The 23,514-nt window shown below is 35.8% G+C and overlaps 1 protein-coding gene across 2 annotated transcripts in view; it reads right to left on the reverse strand.

Moving 5' to 3' along the window:
• fam184ab (family with sequence similarity 184 member Ab) overlaps nucleotides 1-4,075 on the reverse strand; it is a 175,037-nt gene extending 170,962 nt beyond the window's left edge. For both annotated transcript variants that reach the window (XM_052096595.1, XM_052096594.1), the window contains exon 1: nucleotides 3,320-4,075. In XM_052096595.1, coding sequence (XP_051952555.1) covers nucleotides 3,320-3,511 — 192 coding nt within the window. In that variant the 5' untranslated portion in view covers nucleotides 3,512-4,075. The remainder of the gene's footprint in view (nucleotides 1-3,319) is intronic.
• Nucleotides 4,076-23,514: the final 19,439 nt, after the last annotated feature.

Below are 23,514 nucleotides of genomic sequence, written 5' to 3' on the forward strand. Positions count from 1 at the left end.
AGTGTATATATATTGCAGTATTTATTAATATTTGTTAATATAAAAAATTGTACATTGTTAGTTCATAGTGCATTAACTAATTTTAACAAATACAACATTTGATTTTTAAAATCAATTAGTATGATGACCTGAACATTAACTGGGATTAATATATGCTGTAAAAGTATTATTCCTTGTTAATTTGTTACCTAATGTTGTTACCTAAATGTTAACAAATAAACTTATTGTAAAGTGTTAACAATTGAGTTACTTTTATTTATGAATATTGTGGTGTGATATTAGATTACATGAATAAAACGAATTAATCCTGAACTGTAGTTTTTTTTTTTTTACTCATGTGTAATCTCATGCTTTGACTAGGGGTAAAATATAGCCTAATAATTTACAAAAAATAAAAAAAAATGTACTGTGTGTGTGTGTGTAGTGTTCTCAGAGATGTTTTGATGCTCTGCTGATGGTGCTAAAACCTCAACAGAGCAACTGTCCCAATAACATCATCTTCTGGTGACTGTTTGTGCTATTTCTCAATTGTAAATCACTCTACAATCACTGGATGTAAATACTTTGCACACAGAGGAAGCCTTGCACAATGATATAGCAGTGCCATTCTGCAAGCTTCAAAACGAATGTATTTACACTTTTGGAGCTCATTACTGAGATTATTTGTATACTTTTCATAAATAAAAATCACATTTGTTGTAATAAATTGCTTTATTTGAGAAAGAATTGTGGTTTTCTACAACTCTTGACACTTTCCTGTTTTCTGGATCTGATACCGGAAGATAGTTAGCCCCCTGAGATTTGACCGGAAATACGTAGGCTTCGTTCCGCATAGAGTCCATAGAATAGTATGAACCAACATATCTGGGCTTGTATCTAAAAATAGTTTTTTCTTACAACTTTGAGTTCTCCACATAGTTCCTAGCTAGGAATTTTTGCTTAAAACCTATTTCACAAAATTGCTAAAAAGGAAATCCTAAGATAAGAGTAAAGCAGAGTTGACCTTGCTGCTATGGATGATGTCACGTTTTATTAATGCGCTCTCTAAAATCGCTCTCAGTGATTGGTAGACAGGGAACCGCTATTTGTCAGCTAAGACAGACAATGGTATACTGCATGTACGTTCAGACAGACAGAATGAACATTTCTTCATCCTGTGTAGATGTAATAAAACGAGCATGCGGCCCGTCAACAGCAAAACACCGGCCCGTGATTGCCGTTATTCTCCGTGAATGCCCCCATTTCTATCTGAAGCGAGCGCACATCCAAAGGAAAAAAATTAGAATCAGTCACATTGTCCTGACTCACCGACAAGTGCCATCTACTTTTTTGCATCGGCTCCAGCATGTTTACTTCTTTGTCGTGATATGGAAGCACCGTGGGAAATCTGGGTTCATATCCCACATTGAAACTAGAAAGTATTAGCATTCCCATAATCAATGGCGAGCACAATTCGGAGGTTGCACTTAATCATTACAATTTCACTCCACTGATGGTTAGGGTCAGATTTGGGGTTTGGGTAGGGGGATACATCATATAAAATATGCATTCCTCTTTACTGTATTATGACGATTTAACATATCCACCATTAGCAAGGCGTGAGCGAGGCGTTAGCAGCGCATTTTCGTTTCGGGTCACATGTTAACAGATTGCAACCTTCACATTGCAAGCATGAGTCATGAGGTGACACGTCCCAGAAGCGTCCCAGCTGCGGCAGAGAGCAGATAGTTTAGATGCCGAGCCTATTTTTGCAGCGCGACTCACGCTGAACTCAGCGGCTCAGAATGTAGCAGAAACCTACAATAATCAGGAGATAATAGAAAAGATGCAAAAGCAAATAAAAAATATTTAAACTGAACCTACTATAAACTACAATTTATAGGTCTGCATACAAAAAAAAATTTTAAAAAATCACAAAATAACTAAAAGGAAAGAATAAAAATTAAAAAATTGCAGGACTTTTGCCCATTTTGTTTGTGATAGTTTAGGATGGACCTCTTGGAGATTGGGAATGCCCGCCTTACAGGTAAAAGAGCAAATCACCTTTTCAATAATGTCAGTCAACTCAAGAACGTGCATGCGCATTAGCTGATCCAGCCTAAAAAAAGTGGTTTTAGCATAATCGGAGGTAAAGCAGCACAATTTTGATACTATTGTTGTCAGATGTTACTGCTGATTTTCAGTATGATTTTTGATCGTAATCATGATTCATGACCAACTGTTTTGGAAATTTCAGTCTTTCCACATTCAAGTAGATAGGAGCTGTACTTTTATGCCACTTGTTTACAAAGAAAATAGCTGCCTAGCCTGCCCGAGAACATTACAAAGATGCCCACAGAGTGGACTGACTTGAATTGAAAGGGGCTTTGATATATTAACCAATCACAACCAAGTATGCTGATAAACAAGTGCAAGTGACTGCCTACCATTGCCGTAGGAACCTAGAAAAGAGACCCAGCCAATGTGAAAGCTCAATTGTGATGCGTTGCTAATGCCTCGCTCACGCCCCTCTCACGGAGTATGTGTGAATCGGGCATCACAGCCTAAACAGCTATAAAACAACTTGCTTTAGAACTCACTTTTGGCGCCCTCTGTGGCCATTTCACCCGAAAAAAGAAGCTCACACTAACCCATACACCCAAAACACTTACCGCTTTGGCCACATTACCATGACATTACTACATCTTGACATTGCATGTACCATGGTAGTACAATGGTTTTCTTTGAAGTACTTTGCATTACCTTGAAAATATACTTTAGTATACAAATATGCAAATAATTCAGTACCAGAGTATTTGTCAAAGTACCATTTCTTACTGTACCATTTAATAGTACTCTAAATACACACAACAACTAGCAATATAATATTTTTCAAATAAATAAGCAGCATTAGATCAAACTGCAACTTATTATTTTTATAATAAGTTAGTTTGAAAGGACAGTTTTACTTTACATTCAAATTGTGATCATTCTATATGGTTTTACAATTTTTAAATGCTAAAATAGTATAGTCAACATGATGTCTGTCATGACAAGGCCTCCTGCTCTTAATAGAGACCAACTTGTCACTAGAGGAGAGGGTGATAAATGTAGTAGTGGCTACATTAATGGTTCATATGACTAATTTATAACGACTAAAATAGAAACGCCAATGATATGCAAGCAATAAGCCGAGTTTAAGCACGTTTGAATCCATGTTGAAGACAAAACTGATTTCATATAGATGGGGTTCTCTCCGTGCGCACATCCAGTACGCGCATCACTCAACCTGCAAGCACACACATGGCATTAGGCATCCCCAAAACGCGCACCAAATTACCTTGGTTAGTTGTGCTATCTTCTTGCTCATCTTGAGGTGCAGGTCCTGCGTATATTCTAGGGTTAAACCCGACGGGAAGGAAGTGGATGTGGTCGTGGATGTTGAAGTGGAGGTGATGTTATATTTCCCCGTTCCCGTCGACGCGTTGCCAGTGGGGTTGTAGTAATGCTGCCAGCCCGTTCCCGTCGCCATGTTCACGATATTATACTACTTATTACTGTAATATATACATATATATATATACACATATATTTTATGACAAACAGTAGAGACAGACACCGGGATCGCCTTTCCTTCGATTTCGATTAAAAATGAAAAAAATAAATACAATGACTGAGAAGGCGTTAATCCATTAAAGTCATTATTTCACCCGGATTAAAATCAGTACATCGTATTGCAGTCCATTAGAACTAAAATTAAAATAATCATCTGAACGGAGAGATACTGCTGTCACCGTTTAGCCCAACATTTTGTTGATTTTCTTGTTTGTCAAAAATGAACAGTACATCTATAGGAGGAATACATCAAATGTTTTGGATTCCTGACATTCCTCGCGAGCCGCTCCGTTACAAACGCCGATGTGCGCGTTGCGTTTAAAAAGCTGACGGCGCGTTTGACAAGCGTCCGAGCGCCGCTCTTCTGTTGAAAGCGAGAGCCGGTCCAGATGAGATCTGGGTTTGAGGCATTTCTGTCGGATTGTGTGTGCGCTTGTGTCTGAGCGGTGTTGCTGCACTGCTGCTGCTGCTCAAAAGTCTGTTACCATGGATCATCTCAACAGTTTACATTATGCTACTGACGTCAGTTCCGTTGGTCACGGTTTCTCTTTTATCTCCTCCTCTCTTTAATTCTCAGCTCTCCTAGCAATTTGAATGTCGTTAAAAATATTGATTCCTTGTCTCCACCTATCTGGAAATCTACCTTCAAGGGCTTTAAGAACAGCTATTGACTCAGTGAAGGTAAAGTAGAATTCAAGAAGTGGTTTTGTCTTCAAATATCTTTAGATTTTTCTCTGCGCTACTTAAAGATATATTCCGAGTTAAGATCAAGCGACAGCATTTGTGGCATAATGTTGATTACCACAAAAAAACAAAAAAACAAAAATTATTTATATATCGACTCGTCGAGGTTACAGTGAGGCACTTATAATGATAGTGAATGAGGCATATTTTTTGAGGGTTTGAAGACAGAATATTGTGAAGCTTATCATTTTATAAACTAATTAATTCTTCTGATACATTTTTTTTTTGTATTTATTATTTGAGATGAAATTTTAGTTTGTTGACATTACATCGTTATGGGAACAAAGTTGTAAAATTTGCTATAACTTAACACAACACAGTTAGTTAGCGATTTGATCACACTAAAATCATGTTAACATGCATATTGTTTATGTCTTGTGGCTACACTTTTGAAAAATTTTGTATTTTAACATTTACGTACTGGCCCCATTCATTTCCATTGCAAGTGCCTCAGTGGAACCAGGGGCGAAAATATCACATAACAATTCTCAAGAGCAATTTTTGAATTTTTTTTTTTTGTTGTTGCATTTTTATTATTTTATTTCTTAAACAATTATTTTAAGAATATATCATTATATTATTTACAATACACATATTTTAATGATATTTTAGCCCCCGTGATTTCCGCCTATGACTGGAACACAGATTTTTGAAGTCAAAATTTATTTTCGTGGTTATGAATATTATGCCACAAATTCTGTCAATTGAGCTTATCTTGTGTTGAACTTGGAATATTCCTTTAACCTCCTGAGACCCCGCGTACACCTATGTTGACATAACATTTTGGCTTCACTATAGGCTATACAATGCATAATTTATTTTAATTTAAACACACTGATCACAGTTCAGGAGACTCTGGGCTGTTAGTTTTTTTTAGAAACACCAACAAAACTACCTCCTGGAGCAAAGCAGCCCCACAACATGATGCTGCAACCCCCATGCTTCACCCTTTTTCCTCCAAACATAACGATGGTCATTATGGCCAAACAGTTACATTTTTGCTTCATCAGACCAGAGGACATTTCTACAAATAGTAAGATCTTTGTCCCCAAGTGCACTAGCAAACTGTAGTCTGGCTTTTTTAATGGCGGTTTTGGACAGTGACTTCTTCTTATCAGGTTATGTCGTCATAGGACACGCTTTACTGTGGATATAGATACTTGTCTTCCTGTTTCCTCCAGCATCTTCACAAGGTCCTTTGCTGTTGTTCTGGGATTGATTTGCACTTTTCCCACCAAACTACGTTCATCTCTAGGAGACAGAATGCGTCTCCTTCCTGAGCGGTATGATGCTTGGTCCCATGGTGTTTATACTTGCATATTATTGTTTGTACAGATGAACATGGTACCTTCGGGCATTTGGAAATTGCTCCCAAGGATGAACCAGACTTGTGGAAGTCCACAATTTTGGAGGTCTTGGCTGATTTCTTTGGATTTTCCCATGATGTCAAGCAAAGAGGCACTGAGTTTGAATGTTGGCCTTAAACTACATCCACAGGTACACCTCCAATTGACTCCAATTAGCCTATCAAAAGCTAATTGGCTAATTGCCTAAAGGCTTGACATCATTTTCTGGAATTTTCCAAGCTGCCTAAAGGCACAGTTAACTTAGTGTATGTAAACTTCTGACCCACTAGAATTGTGATAGTCAATTTAAAATGAAACAGTCTGTCTGTAAACAATAGATGGAAAGCATTACTGGTGTCAAGCACAAAGTAGATGTCCTAAACGACTTGCCAATACTATAGTTTGCTAATATTAAATCTGTGGAGTGGTTAAAATGTGAGTTTTAATGACTTCAACCTAAGTGTATGTAAACTTCCACTGTACATTTGCAGATTTGCACATTTCTTAGGGGCTACTAGTTACAAATCAAAAAGGGTAATGGAAAAAGCACACAGCAGTCGCACAGGGGTCTCAGGAGGTTAATGCAAAACCATGTATAGCCTTTTTGAATAGGTCTTTTGATCTATCTATCGGTCTAGCTGTCCGTCTAGTTGTTTCACCTTTTCTCCAATGAATATTTCTCATGGTGGATGTAGGTATTTCTGTATAGGTACATACCTATACAGATATTGCAGTATAGACTACAAAAAAAAGGTATTGAACATTTCCATCTTAATTGCCCAGGGAAAATAGAAAGATAAATTTCACTGAACACACCTTTACCTTAGTGAGGCATGTTGTCACACTATATGGGGTTAGTTACCACATTGCAACCTGCTTAAAACAAAAGAAAGTTTTGTACTAGATGTTGAAACCAAATTACAACAACAACAAAAATTTTAACTGAAAACAAATTGGACTTTTGTCTTCTAACCAAGATATAGCCCTTGTGACAACTTTTAAGTGTGAAAACTAGCCCCGGAATCAGCTAAATTATTTGCAGCATTGAAATACAAGCAATGGAGCACTTTGAATTTTCATCACTCTTTTATCAGTGTGATTCACAATTTAGCACATGTGCCATGCTTAGAAGTAATAACCTCTACATGCAGTCTTTTACAATGTGGACTATACACCTAATAAAATAACCCACCTTAGTATATTATGCTGGTTATTAAAAAGGTCTGCATGCAGCCTTGGGGTGTTTAAAATTCAAGAGCAGTTTAAAACAAATTATCATCCTTAAAAATGAAAATACATGTGGGCCTTTAGTATGGTTTATAGGAAACTTTTGCTGCAGTAGTGCAAAATGATTTGATTTTGAAGAAAAATATTCTGGAGCACACATAAAAAAGCTAATAGCATATGCATTACAAGACTGACAATATAGTTATTACCAAAACATAATACATTTCTCAACACACAAACAGTTATGTGATTTTATTTAAGACATTTCCAAGCTGTAAAACCAATATATTTCACAGGCTGCAAGGATTACAGTGATATAAAGGCCACATCACCTTTTTCAACATTACCTGATACTTTCACCTCTGGTTGACTCAGAAGAGGAATTAATCACCTGGAGAGTTAGGTATTGTCACAGAAGACATAGTGATAAATGGCACAGTGATAAATGGCTTGCTATTGTTATTCTTCTACAGAGAGAACACTGCATTTCTGTAAATACAATACCATTGATTTGGTGTTGTTTTGGTTGAGTTCTGGTGGTGTAGATTACAGTATATACCTAAAGGAGTTAGCATATCTCACAGGAAGCCATACACATTTAGAATGCAAAATTAACACTCCTCAAAGGCAAAACGATATGTTGGATAGTGCTTGCATACAATTGTAGAAAGTCTAGAATTTGTTCTAAATTATGTGTAAAAGGACTACCATTGTTTTAAAAATGAATTTGAAAAGTTTTATTGTTTTTGTGTTACACATTTATACAAATGTTTGGCAAAATGCAAAGGGAAAACTCTTATAGGCTTTCTTTCTTCCCCTTGTGCTTAACTGAATACTGACTGCACATCAATGGCAAAAATGTTGCCTCGACAGACTTCTGTAATGAGCCGGGAGCCCACTTCACACTTAGAAATAAGCACAAACTAAAACTAAATGAGAAATCCAAAAGAAGCTGTAATTTTAGAACTTACATGCAGACAGAGAAAGTATTACAGTTCATGAAACATAATAATAACAACAACACTTTGGCACTATTTGAGACCACTGAATGGAAATGTGAATTTCTGCTACCTTCAGAAATGCAAAATGTTGATTTCCAAAAAGGTGTTCTAGTCTCAGGTTTATTTAAAACAAAATTGTTAGGCACTTACAATGGAAGTGATTGGGGCCAGTCTACAAACAATATATACACGGATGAGCCAAAACATTATGATCACCTGCCTAATATGCCGTTGGTCCTCCGTGCACTGCCAAAACAGCGCTGACCTTAGCGGACTTTTACAAGACCCCTGATGGTGTCCTGTGGTATCTGGCACCAAAACATTTGAAGCAGATCCTTCAAGTCCTGTAAGTTGCAAGGTGGATCCGCTGTTGATCAGACTTTTTGATCCAGCACATCCCACAAATGCACAGTCTCATTGAGATCTGGGGAATTTGGAGGCCAGGGTAATGCCTTCAGGTAACTACCCCAGGTAAATGGCACACATACATGGCCGTCTATGGGATTTAAAAGAAAACAGGCCCTTTCTAGGTGCTTTTGAAAAATCACTCTGGACCCCATTCACCCTGCCCACTACCAACCCACTACAGAGCACTGAGCGCCAGAACCGCCAGGCACAGAAACAGTTTTTTCCCCTCAGGCTTTCCATCACAGTATATATATATATATATATATGCGGGTTATAAATACAATTATTTATTATTTAATAACTTTTTTAACACAATTCACAATTGTATTTCATCAAACTACACAATGATGACTAAGACATTACAGATATGACAGTTTTATCTTCTGTTAGTCTGATCTTCTGTAAAGCTGCTTTGAAACTATGTGTGTTGTGAGAAGCACAATACAAATAAAAATAACTTGACTATTTATATATATTGTCCTATTATGTGTTTCTATATATATATATATATATATATATATATATATATATATACTTTATTTTCTAATCACTTTTAATTTTTATTATATATATATATATATATATATATATATATATATATATATATATATATATATATATATATATATATAGTATTATTATCTCTGTCTTGTTGCTGTTTTGTATTGTTGTGCACTGGAAGCTCCTGTTACCAAGACAAATTCCTTGTATGTGTAAGCACACTTGGCAATAAAGCTGACTCTGATTCTCATTCTCTACTAACATCATTAAATTGTCTGTTACCTTTGCCACAATAGATCTTCTGTCGGTTAGGACAGATGGGATAGCCTTCGTTGCCCTCGCACATCGTGGAGCCTTGGGCGCCCAACACCATGTCACCGGTTTGTCCCTACTCAGACCACTGTTGGAATGTACTCATCACTGCTGATTGGGAGCACCCGACAAGCCTCGCCATTTCTATATATACATAGGGATAGGATTTCGTAGTTATAGCAGTTATAGAGGCTTAGAAATGTTGGAACATATAAAACCAAATCAAAATCTAACCTTGACATTTGAGTTCAGATATTAAGGAACTACCATTTCTTTATTAAATATACAAATACATCTGATCTGCTTCAAATGTCATTAGCCAATTCTTTGTATTTGCAACAATGATAATTTGTACTGTTCCAGTCACAAATATAGAAAGAGATTTCTCCTGCAATTAAAATGTTATGAGAAAAATAGACTTTTTAAAGCACCGTCCTTGGTAAATTGCATACAAATGAGTAGAGTTGCTAGGCAATGACTGGCTGAATCTCTAAGTCTGCCCATGAAAGATTGAAATGTATGCAGAAACAGATAAGTGAGTGTAGCCTCTCACAATTTTCCGGGTGCTTGAAAGTGTTTCCAAAATTTCTGAAAGAGATGCTGAATTCACTCTCTGACATTTTGAACCCTTAAAGGTACTAAATTATATTTCATAGCATGTTTTTCACCTGCAAGTCCAATTATAATGTTTGTTGAGGTTTCTTGCACCAGAGGCTTCTCTTTGACAACATCAGGGGCTAAGGGTAAAGTGACAGTTTATGGTATTTAATACATACCATTGTATTTACATGATCCTCTAAAGGGACATGTCCAAAAAACCATGGTAATGGTTATTACTGCTGTGCCTTTACATCTTTTTTTTAAAGGCACCCTTTACCTCTATGTACATTGCATTGTTCACACTGCTTTAATCATGATGGGCCAAGTTGGTGATTACTGAATAGGTATTGATATGTAGCCCAAATGGGTCACATGTTAATGGTTGTGTCATCATAACCTAAATCTGCTAAATCTAAGTGTGTAATTTTTAATTTTAATGACACAATATTCTCCAATCCTAGTTTAATACAGTATGTAGTCAACAATAAGTAGTTTTGGGTGTAATCCAATTACAAAGTAACTAGTTACTGTAGTCTAATTACGTTTAAGTCAAAAAAGTAGTGTAATGCTTAACATTTTAAACACTTGTAATCAGATTACAGTCACTGACTTTGAAATAATTTAATTTATTTTAAGTACATCATAGGGTTATACATATTTCTAATATTTATGTAGAATACATTAATTATGGCCCCTTAACGAGTCATTGTCAAGGAGAAATATGAGGAGTGTATGACTTGTGTGTAACAATGAATATAGACATTGTTTAGAATTTGATGAGTGAGAAAGTGTTTTAGAAAGTTACTTAAAAGTAAATAGTAATGTGATTACTTTTTAATTTAGTCATTAGTAAAGTAATCTGATACAATTTTTAATGAAATAATTAGTAATTTTTAGTGGATTACTATTTTTATTGAACTCACCCAACACTGACTATAAGGGTGCTTTCACATAAGCACTTATGGTGTGCAACCGAGTTCGAATTACGTCAAAGGTCGGTTTGTTTGGGTGGTGTGAACGCTGGTTTCCAAACTCAGGTGCGCACCCGCAAACTGCACCTGAGTCCACTTGAAAAGGTGGTCTGGGTTACAGTGTGTCATGTGAACTCCGGAGCGGATGTGAACCCTTATTGATGACATATAATTTGTATCTTTGTAGGCTCACAAACCAGTTATTATGGTTTAACTGACTTCTTATACCAGCTTGTGTCCAAATAAATCACCTTCAGAGAGCAGCTCACATACTCTACTCTTGCAACGCATCCGCTGGCTCGTGGCAGACAAACACCAATATTCTTCACATCATTGCACATTCATTGCATCCGTGGCACACAAACATATTTGTCATTTTGAGCATGTACATTTTTGGTGGTATATCCAAAGAGATGAATACTTCAATATCACAGCGATGCTGATGTCTTCCTGAGTTGTTGCCTAGTTACAGTAGTAAACAGCTGCCTCTTGTACTCATGTTAATGACGTAATATGACCGCGGTTCAGATCAAAAAATATGATGTGAATAGAGACCAGCAGGGGGAAGGGGAGGAAAATGAACTCTGGTTCGGTCCAAACAATCGAACCAAGTCTAAAAGCACTCAAAATAAGTTATTCAGGTACATTTCCTCGAAAATTGTAAAAATAGCTGGGTTACCATCCATGTATTTTTATGCACATTTTGGGATATCACATAAAAAATACCTTTCAGAAAGAAGTTAACTGCAGCTGCTGCACGACTCATGTTCTAATGTTGAACTCAATTAGTCACATCAGACTCTCAACACTCCTGCAATCATGCAGAGTGGCTATTTCCCTGTCATCTGCAAAGCTTTAGGTAAAACTAATTATGGACACAAGTTCCAGATGAGTAGGATTCCTGGAGTCCTGTCAGGATAGGTTGCCTTATGTTTATCAGTAAATATGGTATTGAATTCTCACACAGGTGGTCTGTGGAGTGGATTTCTGCTTTTTAAAATACACAAGGCACAGGCATGCTTGTTAATAGAAATCCTAGTGCTCATTAAGGTTGAAATGGGGAAATAAAGTAGTACTGGAATCTTTGTTGTTTTAAAGTAAAAAAAAAAAAAAAAAAGACAGTTGTAAGGATTTAACCAATATAAGGATAAACCTAAACTACCCCTTTAAAAAATACCCCCAGATGGCTTGCAATGATTCTTTTGCGTTTGTTTTCAATACATGGATTAAATGTATGCACCGCTAAATATATATATATATATATAAAAGAGGTGTATTTGCAAACTAAGTATAACTGTTTATTGTCAAAGTGGTATTTGAATACTTTTAGTATCACATGATATGATTTGTTGGGTTTTAGGATTTATAAAAGAGAAAATTTTACTCAGAGACTTAAGCTGTATATTTAAAAATGCTGATTTATAGAATGCACACATGGGATGCAGCTTTCATTTATATTTTTTTTATATGAGTAATTCAATCTTTGTACTGTTTACATACCTTAATGATATTGATTGTGGAAAAGGAATTCCAATAAGAAGTCCAATCTTGCCACTCAAGAAATTAATGTATAGAATACATTGGGTGTATTCTAATAATACTTCTAAATAATTTTACAGATCAACAACTGTTGATTGAGCATTACTCATATGGTAATATATATATATATATATATATATATATATATATATATATATATATATATATATATATATATATATATATATAAACAGAATGCAAATGTAATACTAAAGTAAGGAAAAGGTCATTAGCTATAGGGGAAAACACTTCAAATCAGTTCATGACACACACACACACACACACACACACACACACATGTTGCTGCAGAGGTTGGATTAAGTCATACATATTAATGTTGAATTCGTTCTCTCTGGTCTGTCCACGTGATCTCTCTTGGCACAGCATCAAACAGCATGGTGATGTTTGGGTGAGTGTCTCTCTTCTGCTTAAAGGCAAGTGTTGGAGCTTTGCTATGCATCCAAATGGAACTCTGAAATGTCTCCAGAGATACAGAACATTGAGTCAGCATCTAAGAACTACAAAATAAGAAACACATTTTCAAAAATGCTAACTTTATTAATTTTATCTAAGTATATGATTCACCAATCTATTTTCAGCTCTAAAGGGGATTTGTGCTGTTAGAGAAATCTGTTTATTTGGCACAATTATGAATGTAATACTGAAACTACCATTGATATCACTTTGAAACCTACATTATTGCTGAAATGTACCTAGAGGTTAATTCCACTGGCACAGAGACAGTACAAGGAGGGGGAGATGGACCACTTGTAGAAAAACGAATGGGATGAAATTGTAATGGCACTGTGTTGTCTCATTCAAAGGGTCAAGATTTGGCTGGTTAGTATGGTCCAGTTAGCCCCTGCTGGTAACTACACCATTATGGGGGCAAAATAATATTTCTCAAATCTAGCCATGCATTTTGATGAAATATTTATTATTTATTTTATATTAGTGTAGAGCGGAGGAGGGCAGGGCCGGGCTGGAACAACGTACGCCCGGTCCCCAATCAGCCTGTTGGGGGTGCACGAGGGATAAAGGTGGCCGGTGACGACAGTTTGAGAGAGAATTTCAGGCAGCTGCTCTGTGTTTTTATGTTATGTATTTTGGTTCAGTTTACTATTAAACTATTATTTATATTGCCAAGCTGGTTCTCGCCTCCTCCTTTCTCTTATACCCCTTTACAATTAGTTTTTATTTTGCGAGCAACATAAACATAAACAAATATTTAATTACATAATAGTATTTACCAGTGCCTGATTTCTTTTTGGAGGGCTCTTAAAGTAATGAAATGGTCTTATATTTTATATAATGAACTTAATTAGTATTAAACCCAGATTTTTTCTTTAAGGGTTTAGGACTTGCATCATTTTCCTGTGGCTTGCCATTTATAGCTCAAGGGTTTGGTTTAAAAAAGAAAACAGCTGAATCCTCAGAACTGAGTGTTGGACCAACCTATAAAATATTTTTTTAGCCTGTTTTCAGCTTTAGCAATAACATCACATTTGCTAGATTTTATTGGTGATTTGAAATATGTTATGGAAACATAAAAGCTCAGCCAACAGTTTTGGAGATTTTGGACTTGCATAACCTTCTTAAACCTCATCAGCCAAATGGTTGAAAATGACCATCATTTACAAACCCTCCCTAAGGCACAGGATAAATTGCACAATTCATTTTACATCTCTGCTGAGATCTCACATCGGGCCCTGACATTATTCCATTCAATTAGTTCTGTTTTCAAAGAGGCATTACCTCCCTCTGGCTAAAATCTCCATCTTCAATTCCACTGATGTATAAACCGATGGTTCTATATTCCTTAAAACGTTTAGAAAAATCAACATTTGGGCTTTCATTCAGTATGCCCTTTCACAATAACAATGACGTGTGTTCCTTTTGAAGTTTAAAGGTTGTTAACCCTAAAGAAATACATGTAAAAAAATCGACTATTTGCTCAATGAATCAGTTGATCTAGTTCACAAAACCAGTCTGAATGACCATTTCATTAACAGCTAGTTAAAGGGATAGTTCACCACAAAATTAAAATTGTCTCATAATTTACTCACTTTCATGCCATCCCAGATTTGTATGACTTACTTTCTTCTGCTAAACATAAATTAAGGTTTTTAGAAGAATATTTCAGCTATGTCCATTAAATGTAAAAGCTCCAAAAATCACATAAAAGCAGCATAAAAGTAATCCATATGACAGTGATTTAATATACAGTATGTCTTCTGAAGTGATGGGTGAGAAACAGATCAATATTTCAATCTTTTCTTTGACTATAAATTTCCACTTTCATGTTCAAATATAATAGAGATTTACGTGGAGAATGGATAATTCTGTGAAGATTGTTTAACTCGGTACTTTGATGCCCCTTAGCTCAGCTACCAATTGACTGTGCACTGCCATTTTGCACACTTTCTTGTACAACAAAAACTGTCAATATTGTACCACTGTTCTACTTTGCTATTTTGGAAATGTTTTATATAATTTTACAGTGTAAGCCAAATTATTTATAAAAATGTTCATCGACGATGGTTTTTTATTTTATATTATTTGGTCAACAATAATGAAAACTAGATGAAAAAACACATGCCTCATAACGATAATTAAACAGTTTTAATTAAAAGACACTTTTTAAAAATAATAATGAAAAAAAAATTATAATGCAAGATATTAAAGGTGCAATATTTAACAATTTTCATGTAATATTCAACTTTTTTTTTTACCAATGTGTGAACGGCTTGTAACGCAACTTGTAAAAGCAATAAAAAAAACATTTATATACTGAATCCCTTCTGGTTTCTGGAGCTTCGTTCGGTTATGAGGATGAAATCAGACCCTGAATTGGCGTTCTTCTGATTGGACAGGTAAGCTTACATAACTGCAAAGCATGTGAAATATATAGTGCCATAAGGATTGATCTGTGTAATTTTAGCTAAACTACAATAACACATGAAATGAATGCTAGACAATGTTCAAGATAATGCTAAATGATCCATTCATCAATGTAATATAACTTGGTTAAACAGAAAATATATACATTCTATTATTATAAAACAATAGCGCATTGATATATCAAAATGTCAGTTGTGATGGAATCACATCGATTACTGAATTGTGTCAACATATTTAGAATGAACAGTCTATTTTATAAACAGCTACTGTCATCATCCACCAAATTTAGCTAACAGCTATTGATAAAGCTGTCTAGCAAGCTAATGTCAACATAGGCTATCATATAAATGCAGTCAATGTATCATGCAAAGAAAAGTGATTACTTCAAACTACAGTCTTGCATATTCAGACCTATATCCACACTTTGTTTTATCCCTGTTCCAGCACTGGAGAGTCAAATATAATATACAGTCTCAAAGTTTGTAATAAAACAATCATAACTGTGTCATTTTAATTATGCCACCTCATATGTCAGCATGATGTTGGTGAATCATGTTCAGTCTCTTTGTATGTTATTTCATTGTTTTGTTCAATGCTTGCCTCCCTATGGAGTGTGTGCACGAGCGTGAGCAACAGGTAGCTGGCTGCAGTTCACTTAATGGCCACAGGTGTCATTAATAACAAGGGTTTCTGAATCTTACATACTGCACCTTTAACAAAGTACTAACGCTGTTTATTTATTAAAAAAATGTATTTAAATAATCCAGTCATAGTACAATTAACTTTAGTAAAGGGTTAATCTCACTCAAACACATTGTACATACTTTAAAGCCTACATTTTTCAAAATATTTAAATATTTGGTAACGTTTGCTCAGTTACAGTTAAATACATATTTTTGTCATTTTGCACATTATTGTCAATGAAAATATGTTATTTTTGTCGACTAAAACTATACATTACATTTCAGTCTGAATAAAAATGTACTAAAATGTATGAATATGACATGATGAAATATGAACTTGCCTTAACTATTGTCTACTAAATAATCTAGGGTAAACCAAAGACAAAAATTATAACTAAAATAAAAATGTGAAAATTAAATATTTTTAAACTACACTTATAGTGTCATTTTCACTATTTTGGCCATTTTTACAGTATGACATGGCTCGTTATAATTGTACATATATACAGGTGAAACTCGAAAAATTACAATATCGTGCAAAAGTTCATTAATTTCAGTAATTCAACTTAAAAGGTGAAACTAATATATTATATAGACTCATTACAAGCAAAGTAAGATATTTCAAGCCTTTATTTGATATAATTTTGATGATTATGGCTTACAGCTTATGAAAACCCCAAATTCAGAATCTCAGAAAATTAGAATATTGTGAAAAGGTTCAGTATTGTAGGCTCATCGTGTCACACTCTAATCAGCTAATTAATCCAAAACACCTGCAAAGGGTTCCTGAGCCTTTAAATGGTCTCTCAGTCTGGTTCAGTTGAATTCACAATCATGGGGAAGACTGCTGACCTGACAGTTGTGCAGAAAACCATCATTGACACCCTCCACAAGGAGGGAAAGCCTCAAAAGGTAATTGCAAAAGAAGTTGGATGTTCTCAAAGTGCTGTATCAAAGCACATTAATAGAAAGTTAAGTGGAAGGGAAAAGTGTGAAAGAAAAAGGTGCACAAGCAGCAGGGATGACCGTAGCCTGGAGAGGATTGTCAGGAAAAGGCCATTCAAATGTGTGGGGGAGCTTCACAAGGAGTGGACTGAGGCTGGAGTTACTGCATCAAGAGCCACCACACACAGACGGGTCCTGGACGTGGGCTTCAAATTTCAAACGTCTTACCTGGGCTAAAGAAAAAAAGAACTGGTCTGTTGCTCAGTGGTCCAAAGTCCTCTTTTCTGATGAGAGCAAATTTTGCATCTCATTTGTAAACCAAGGTCCCAGAGTCTGGAGGAAGAATGGAGAGGCACACAATCCAAGATGCTTGAAGTCCAGTGTGAAGTTTCCACAGTCTGTGTTGGTTTGGGGAGCCATGTCATCGGCTGGTGTTGGTCCACTGTGCTTTATTAAGTCCAGAGTCAACGCAGCCGTCTACCGGGACATTTTAGAGCACTTCATGCTTCCTTCAGCAGACAAGCTTTATGGAGATGCTGACTTCATTTTCCAGCAGCACCTGCCCACACTGCCAAAAGTACCAAAACCTGGTTCAATGACCATGGTATTACTGTGCTTGATTGGCCAGCAAACTCGCCTGACCTGAACCCCATAGAGAATCTATGGGGCATTGCCAAGAGAAAGATGAGAGACATGAGACCAAACAATGCAGAAGAGCTGAAGGCCGCTATTGAAGCATCTTGGTCTTCCGTAACACCTCAGCAGTGCCACAGGCTGATAGCATCCATGCCACGCCGCATTGAGGCAGTAATTAATGTAAAAGGGGCCCAAACCAAGTACTGAGTACATATGCATGATTATATTTTTCAGAGGGCCGACATTTTTGTATTTAAAATCCTTTTTTTTTATTGATTTCATGTAATATTCTAATTTTCTGAGATTCTGAATATGGGGTTTTCATAAGCTGTAAGCCATAATCATCAAAATTATATCAAATAATGGCTTGAAATATCTTAATTTGCTTGTAATGAGTCTATATAATATATTAGTTTCACCTTTTAAGTTGAATTACTGAAATTAATGAACTTTTGCACGATATTCTAATTTTTCGAGTTTCACCTGTATACACACACTTGAACCTGTTGAACCTCACAATGGGAAAAATCAACACTCATTATAAAAATTTTCTCTCTTAGGGTCTTAACTTTTATATTTCACATTTTGTTATACACAAAGTTATTCATAGTCAGGTTTGGGGAGTAACGGAATGCATTCAACAGGATTACGTATTTAAAATACAAAATATTAGTAACTGTAACTCTAACTGTAACCACTCTTTGTATCTCTCCACTGGCTGCCGGTTCATGCACGTACTAAATTCAAGGCTGTGATGCTGGCATACAAAACAGTCACTGGGTCTGCTCCAGCATACCTAAAAACATTTATGCAGAGCTACGTTCCCACCAGAAACCTGCGGTCGGCTAAGGAACGTCGCCTTGTCGTACCAAAACAAAGAGGCACCAAAACACTTTCCCGGACTTTCAGTTTCATCATACCACGGTGGTGGAATGACCTTCCCAACTCAATCCGGGAGGCTAACTCACTCTCTATCTTCAAAAAACGGTTAAAAACACATCTTTTCCAAAAGCACTTAACCGGTCACATAAAAAAACAAACAAAAAAAAGAAATTATTTACATTTCTTGTTGCACTTTAATCTGTTTTGAATACTTCGTACCACTGTCTCCTTAAGATGATTCGCTTATGTTTTCCTCTTTTGTAAGTCGCTTTGGATAAAAGCGTCTGCCATATGAATAAATGTAAATGTAGATTACTTTGTATTTTATTGTCATTTGTTTCATTTAACATTTAGTCGTTTCAGATGGAAAACATTTATACATATAAATGATGTGATCCAAAGTGCATTTAAACAGCGGTGAAACACTTTCTTATGATGTGTTACATTCATACGAGCAGACAGAGAAGTACGTTTGAAGAAAGTTTGGAGCAGAAGAAATAGAAATAAACCTTGTTTAAATTGTCAGTTTTACGCTTAGCTAATGCTAATTCTAGCCATGTTACATGCACAAGTTACCAGACATTATCATCTTTTTTTTATCAAGAAAATTCACGATGGATCATAATTTTCTTTTTTTCTAGTAAGACCTTTGATATTATGGCAAAAGTCCTACTCTTGATAATAATTTTTGTATTGTTTTCTGGTCAAAATATAAAAAAAATTCTTAAAAAAAGTTTGTGGCATTTTATTTTGAACATGTGTATTTTGTCTTACTGCACTGGCAGAGTTTTTATAGTCAAAACAAGTGGAAAAAAAAATCTACCACTGCCAAGGAAGTAATACAAAGTATTTAGAATATGTTACTGACCTTGAGTAATCTAACAGAATACATTAAAAATGACATTTTACAGCATGTACTCTGTAACCTGTTGTGGAATACATTTCAAAATGATCCCTCCCAACCCTGTATATATATATACATAAAACAGGTGAAGATGTTAGGCCTACTGTTTGTTTTCAACAACTGGTTTTACAGACATGGCATGATTAAACATAGTAAATAAATCATTATAATATAATCGCTCTGGATTCCTCACATCAATCAAGAGAGGTACTATCTGACTACATTTCTACTTAATAAATGAATTTAGATCTGTAATTTTAAAGTCACACTACTATCATTTTGTGGTAATTTGCTGCCATCTAGTGTAAAATTATGGCTGTTCTTGAATGTCATTGACGCTGTTTAAATGGGATAGATTTTTTTTTTAAATAGAGAAAAATAGTCCTCTGATCTATATATATATATATATATATATATATATATGGCTGGAGTGGGGTCCCTCCTTCATTGTAAATCTATAGGAATATTTTGCCCATTTTATTGTCCATCAGATGAAAATAAGTCAAATTGCTTAGAAAAGTACTGTAATAGCGCATCTCTTGCCAACAAGGCACACAATTTAATCCATGTTTATAGCACCAATGGTGCCAGAAGAATTACATGTCAAATTGTAATATTAACAGGTGTTTATTAAAATCCCTAACACTAAATTTGAGCAATAAGAGTAATGCGTGCCTAAGCAAGCACCACTTTGTGTTTATATTTGAAATACTGTAGCAATATAAATGTCAGATGATCCATTTCATCCAGTGTTAAGTAATTAGTCATTAACTTAGTAATCATTCATGTTGCCTAATAAGATTTCACTGTTCTTTCTTGAGTAGCTAACAGATAATGCTCTTCCTCACATATAAACTGTGGCATTTTACTTGCCCAAGGGCCTTACTTATATCTTAGTTTTGCCATAAATGATTCCTAACTAACTGGCAAAGCTTGTGCAGTGTAATGTGTCCATGTGTTTGGTGAGAAAAAAGCCAGAGTCCATTTTTAATGACTTGACTGCTTTTCATTTATAGACGCAAATATTGCTTTTCATAGCATTATGAAAGAGCAAATATGGCTATGTATTTTCTTAAGTGCAGTTTTGTTTTGCTGTATCATTTAAAACATCAATCTATTGTCCTATGTAGGGTTGCGGGAGGTGCTGGGACCTATCCCAGCTGTCTTGGGCCAAAGACAAGGAAAAACCTTGGACAGGTGGCAAGACATCACAGGGCTAACACACACAGACATAGACATTCAATTTTTGGACTGTGGGGTAAACTGGAGCACAAAGAGGAAACTTACATGAACACTGGGAGAACATGCAAACTCCTCACAGAAAGGACCAGGTTGAGCTGGGACTCAACCCTTCTTGCTGTGAGGCGACAGTGCTACCCACTGAGCCATTTTGCCACCTCATTTAAAACAGTACAGCTTTATTGCACGTTTATTGGTACTGCTCATAAGTTTTCAAAATATACCAGAAGAAAGACTGCACTATTAATTGTCCTTATTATGCCCTTGAGCAAAACATTTAAACTCAGGCTGCTCCAAAGGGAATATACCTGTTTTAAGTGTATTGTAAGTTTCTTTGGGTAAATTTGTCAGCTAAATGACTAATTAGTGGGAACTGAATCAACTCATGCTCAACGAATCTTCTTAAACTTAGTTTGCATTTATACAAGGAGCAAAAAATTGCTCACTTGACATATGACTTATTCATTTTTCTTTTTTAATGCCTCATTACCTTGTGTAATCGATCTAAATTGCAAAAGAGCTTCAAGCTTTGTTAAACTTAAGAGGTACTTTTACATTTAAACTTAAGGCTTGAATAAAAGGATATTTGCTGCTGGTGTATGGTACAGATTCATGGTTTGTTTTGTGTCCAGAGGTCTGTGGTATCTATCACTGAGTGCAGCATTCCATATTTGCTGGACTGAAGGTTTCGATTTTAAAGGATTAGTTTAAAAATATAATTTATGGCATTATACTCGTCTTCATGTTGTTCCAAACCTGTATAGCTTTTCTTTCCTCAGTGGAACAAAAAAGGGGGAATTTGGTGTTTGCTCTTTTCCATGCATTACAATGAACGGGGACTGAAGGTTTCAAACTTCAAAAACAATGCAAAAGCATTATAAAAGCAAAATAAATGTGATCCATTTAACTTGTGCACTACATTTCAAGTCACTGCACCTAGATAATACCTGTAGGGTCCTGTATAAAATATGTGGTAGCCTGTTTTCAACCGCATGGCATGCTGATGTTTCAGTTGATATATTGATTAATTAATAATTATGTTAAACTTCATGAAGACTTGTGGAACTTGCATTTGTCAAAAGGAATTTATATTTCTGTTGGATGACAAATAAATGGAAAATACTCGGCATGAAGCGAGTTGACTGGATACTGGCTGGCACAAATTTGAAAACTCTTAAAACAAATGAAGACCCAAAAAGTGTGAAAATACTTAGAGAAATTTGAAGATACACTGCAAGACTTTAATAGTGTTCACAGTCAGGTGCAAGCAATGATGTCAATAGAGGAAAAGGATGAAGACAGTAAAAACTGGTTTAATCCAAAAATGGTGTACTTTCAGGATTTCTTATTTGAGACTGAAATGTGGCTGAAAGATCAAGCAGAGAAGCACCCAAATGAAAGGGCCGAGGACATTGCAACACAACTTGAAAGTATTGTTGGACCTGACGATAGTATATTAATAGTCACCAAGGCTAAATTTAGATCAAACAAGTCTCAAATCACACTAGTCATTCAAATCGAACATCAAGATCTTCTGTGTCCCTACTGCATCCACGCACACCTGAAAGCTGAGTCCAGAAAAGTGGTTTTGATGGCACGTGCAGCTGCCCTAACAAAGAAACATGCTTTAGAGTTAGAGGAGGCTAAATGAATAAGAATGAAAGAAAAATTTAAACTGACTTCCCTCAAGGAAATCCAGTTGATGAATTTAATACTTCCCTTAAAGAGCAGCAAAGGCCTTCTCAGGTATACATTACTACTGAGCATGAGCAATCTCCAGTAGATTATGCACCTATAAATGTAAAGTAAGCAATTCTTGCAACAGCTGAACACAGTAGCAGAAGCAATTCAAGTGCAGTTTGATGGTGCATTCATAAATCAACAAATGAATGATCAACCAACAAGTGAAAATATTCTTCTCACATAATGAAACAACAGACTGAATTGACTGAAATGCTGCTTAGACAACAAAGCTTGGCTCTCCAGCCAACAAGAGAAATTTATGTTTATAATGGAGATCCTTTGAGTTTTATTCCATTCATTCAAGCCTCTGAGTACAGCATTGAGAATAGAACAAAAAATAATAAGGAACGTCTCTTCTATCTTGAGTAATTCACATCTGGACAGGCCAGAGATCTAGTCCACAGCTGTATGCACATTTATCTTAGTAGAGGCTATAACAAAGCAAAACGCCTACTTCATGATAATTTTGGAGATGACGTAAGAGTGACAAATGCCTATATTGAAAAGACTCTACTATGGCCTAACATTAAGCCAGAAGACTGTCAAGCTTTGCAAAGATATGTCCTTTGTTTAAGAGGGAGTTGCAATGTGATGCATGAGTTACATTATAATAATAATAAATAATAATTGATCAATTGTCACACATTATATATACATTTCTGCATATACATGGTGAAATTATTTATTTTTCACATATCCCAGCTAAGCTGGGGTCAGAGTGCAGGGTCAGCCATGATACGGCGTCCCTGGAGCAGATAGGTTCAAGGGCCTAGCTCAAGGACCACACAGTGGTGTCTTGGTGGTGTTGGGGCTTGAACCCCTGACCTTCTGGTCAGTAACCCAGAGCCTTAACCGCTGAGCCACCACTGCCCTAATTATATAAAGGAATTGGATACTGCAGCCAACCTATGGGTACTTCTCTCTAAACTACCTTATAAGATTAAGGATAAATGGAGAACAGTTTCAAACAACATCATGGAGAAAGCCAATCAGAGAGTCGGCTTTAAAGACCTTGTTACCGTCCTTGAGAGGCAGGTTAGAATAATTCCAGACCCCCGTTTGGTAACATTCAGGATAAACAAGGAATCAGAAAGTCTAGCAATGCTGGGTCAGAATTACCCATAAAAAGGTAGAAACAGCAGCAGGAATAGCTTTGCAACAACAGTATCACAATTCCCTTTACCAAACAAGACGGAGGATACTAGACAGACAGTAACATCAAGCGTTCTGCATATTCCATGTCTGTATTGTACAGGTGATCACATATTGAAATCATACACACAAAGAGAAAAGTAATTCTCACAACTCAGCAGATCTAAACGTATTTAAAAGTGCCCA

This window comes from Xyrauchen texanus, chromosome 28 (genome assembly GCF_025860055.1).
Source record: "Xyrauchen texanus isolate HMW12.3.18 chromosome 28, RBS_HiC_50CHRs, whole genome shotgun sequence".
In the NCBI taxonomy this organism is placed as follows: domain Eukaryota; kingdom Metazoa; phylum Chordata; class Actinopteri; order Cypriniformes; family Catostomidae; genus Xyrauchen; species Xyrauchen texanus.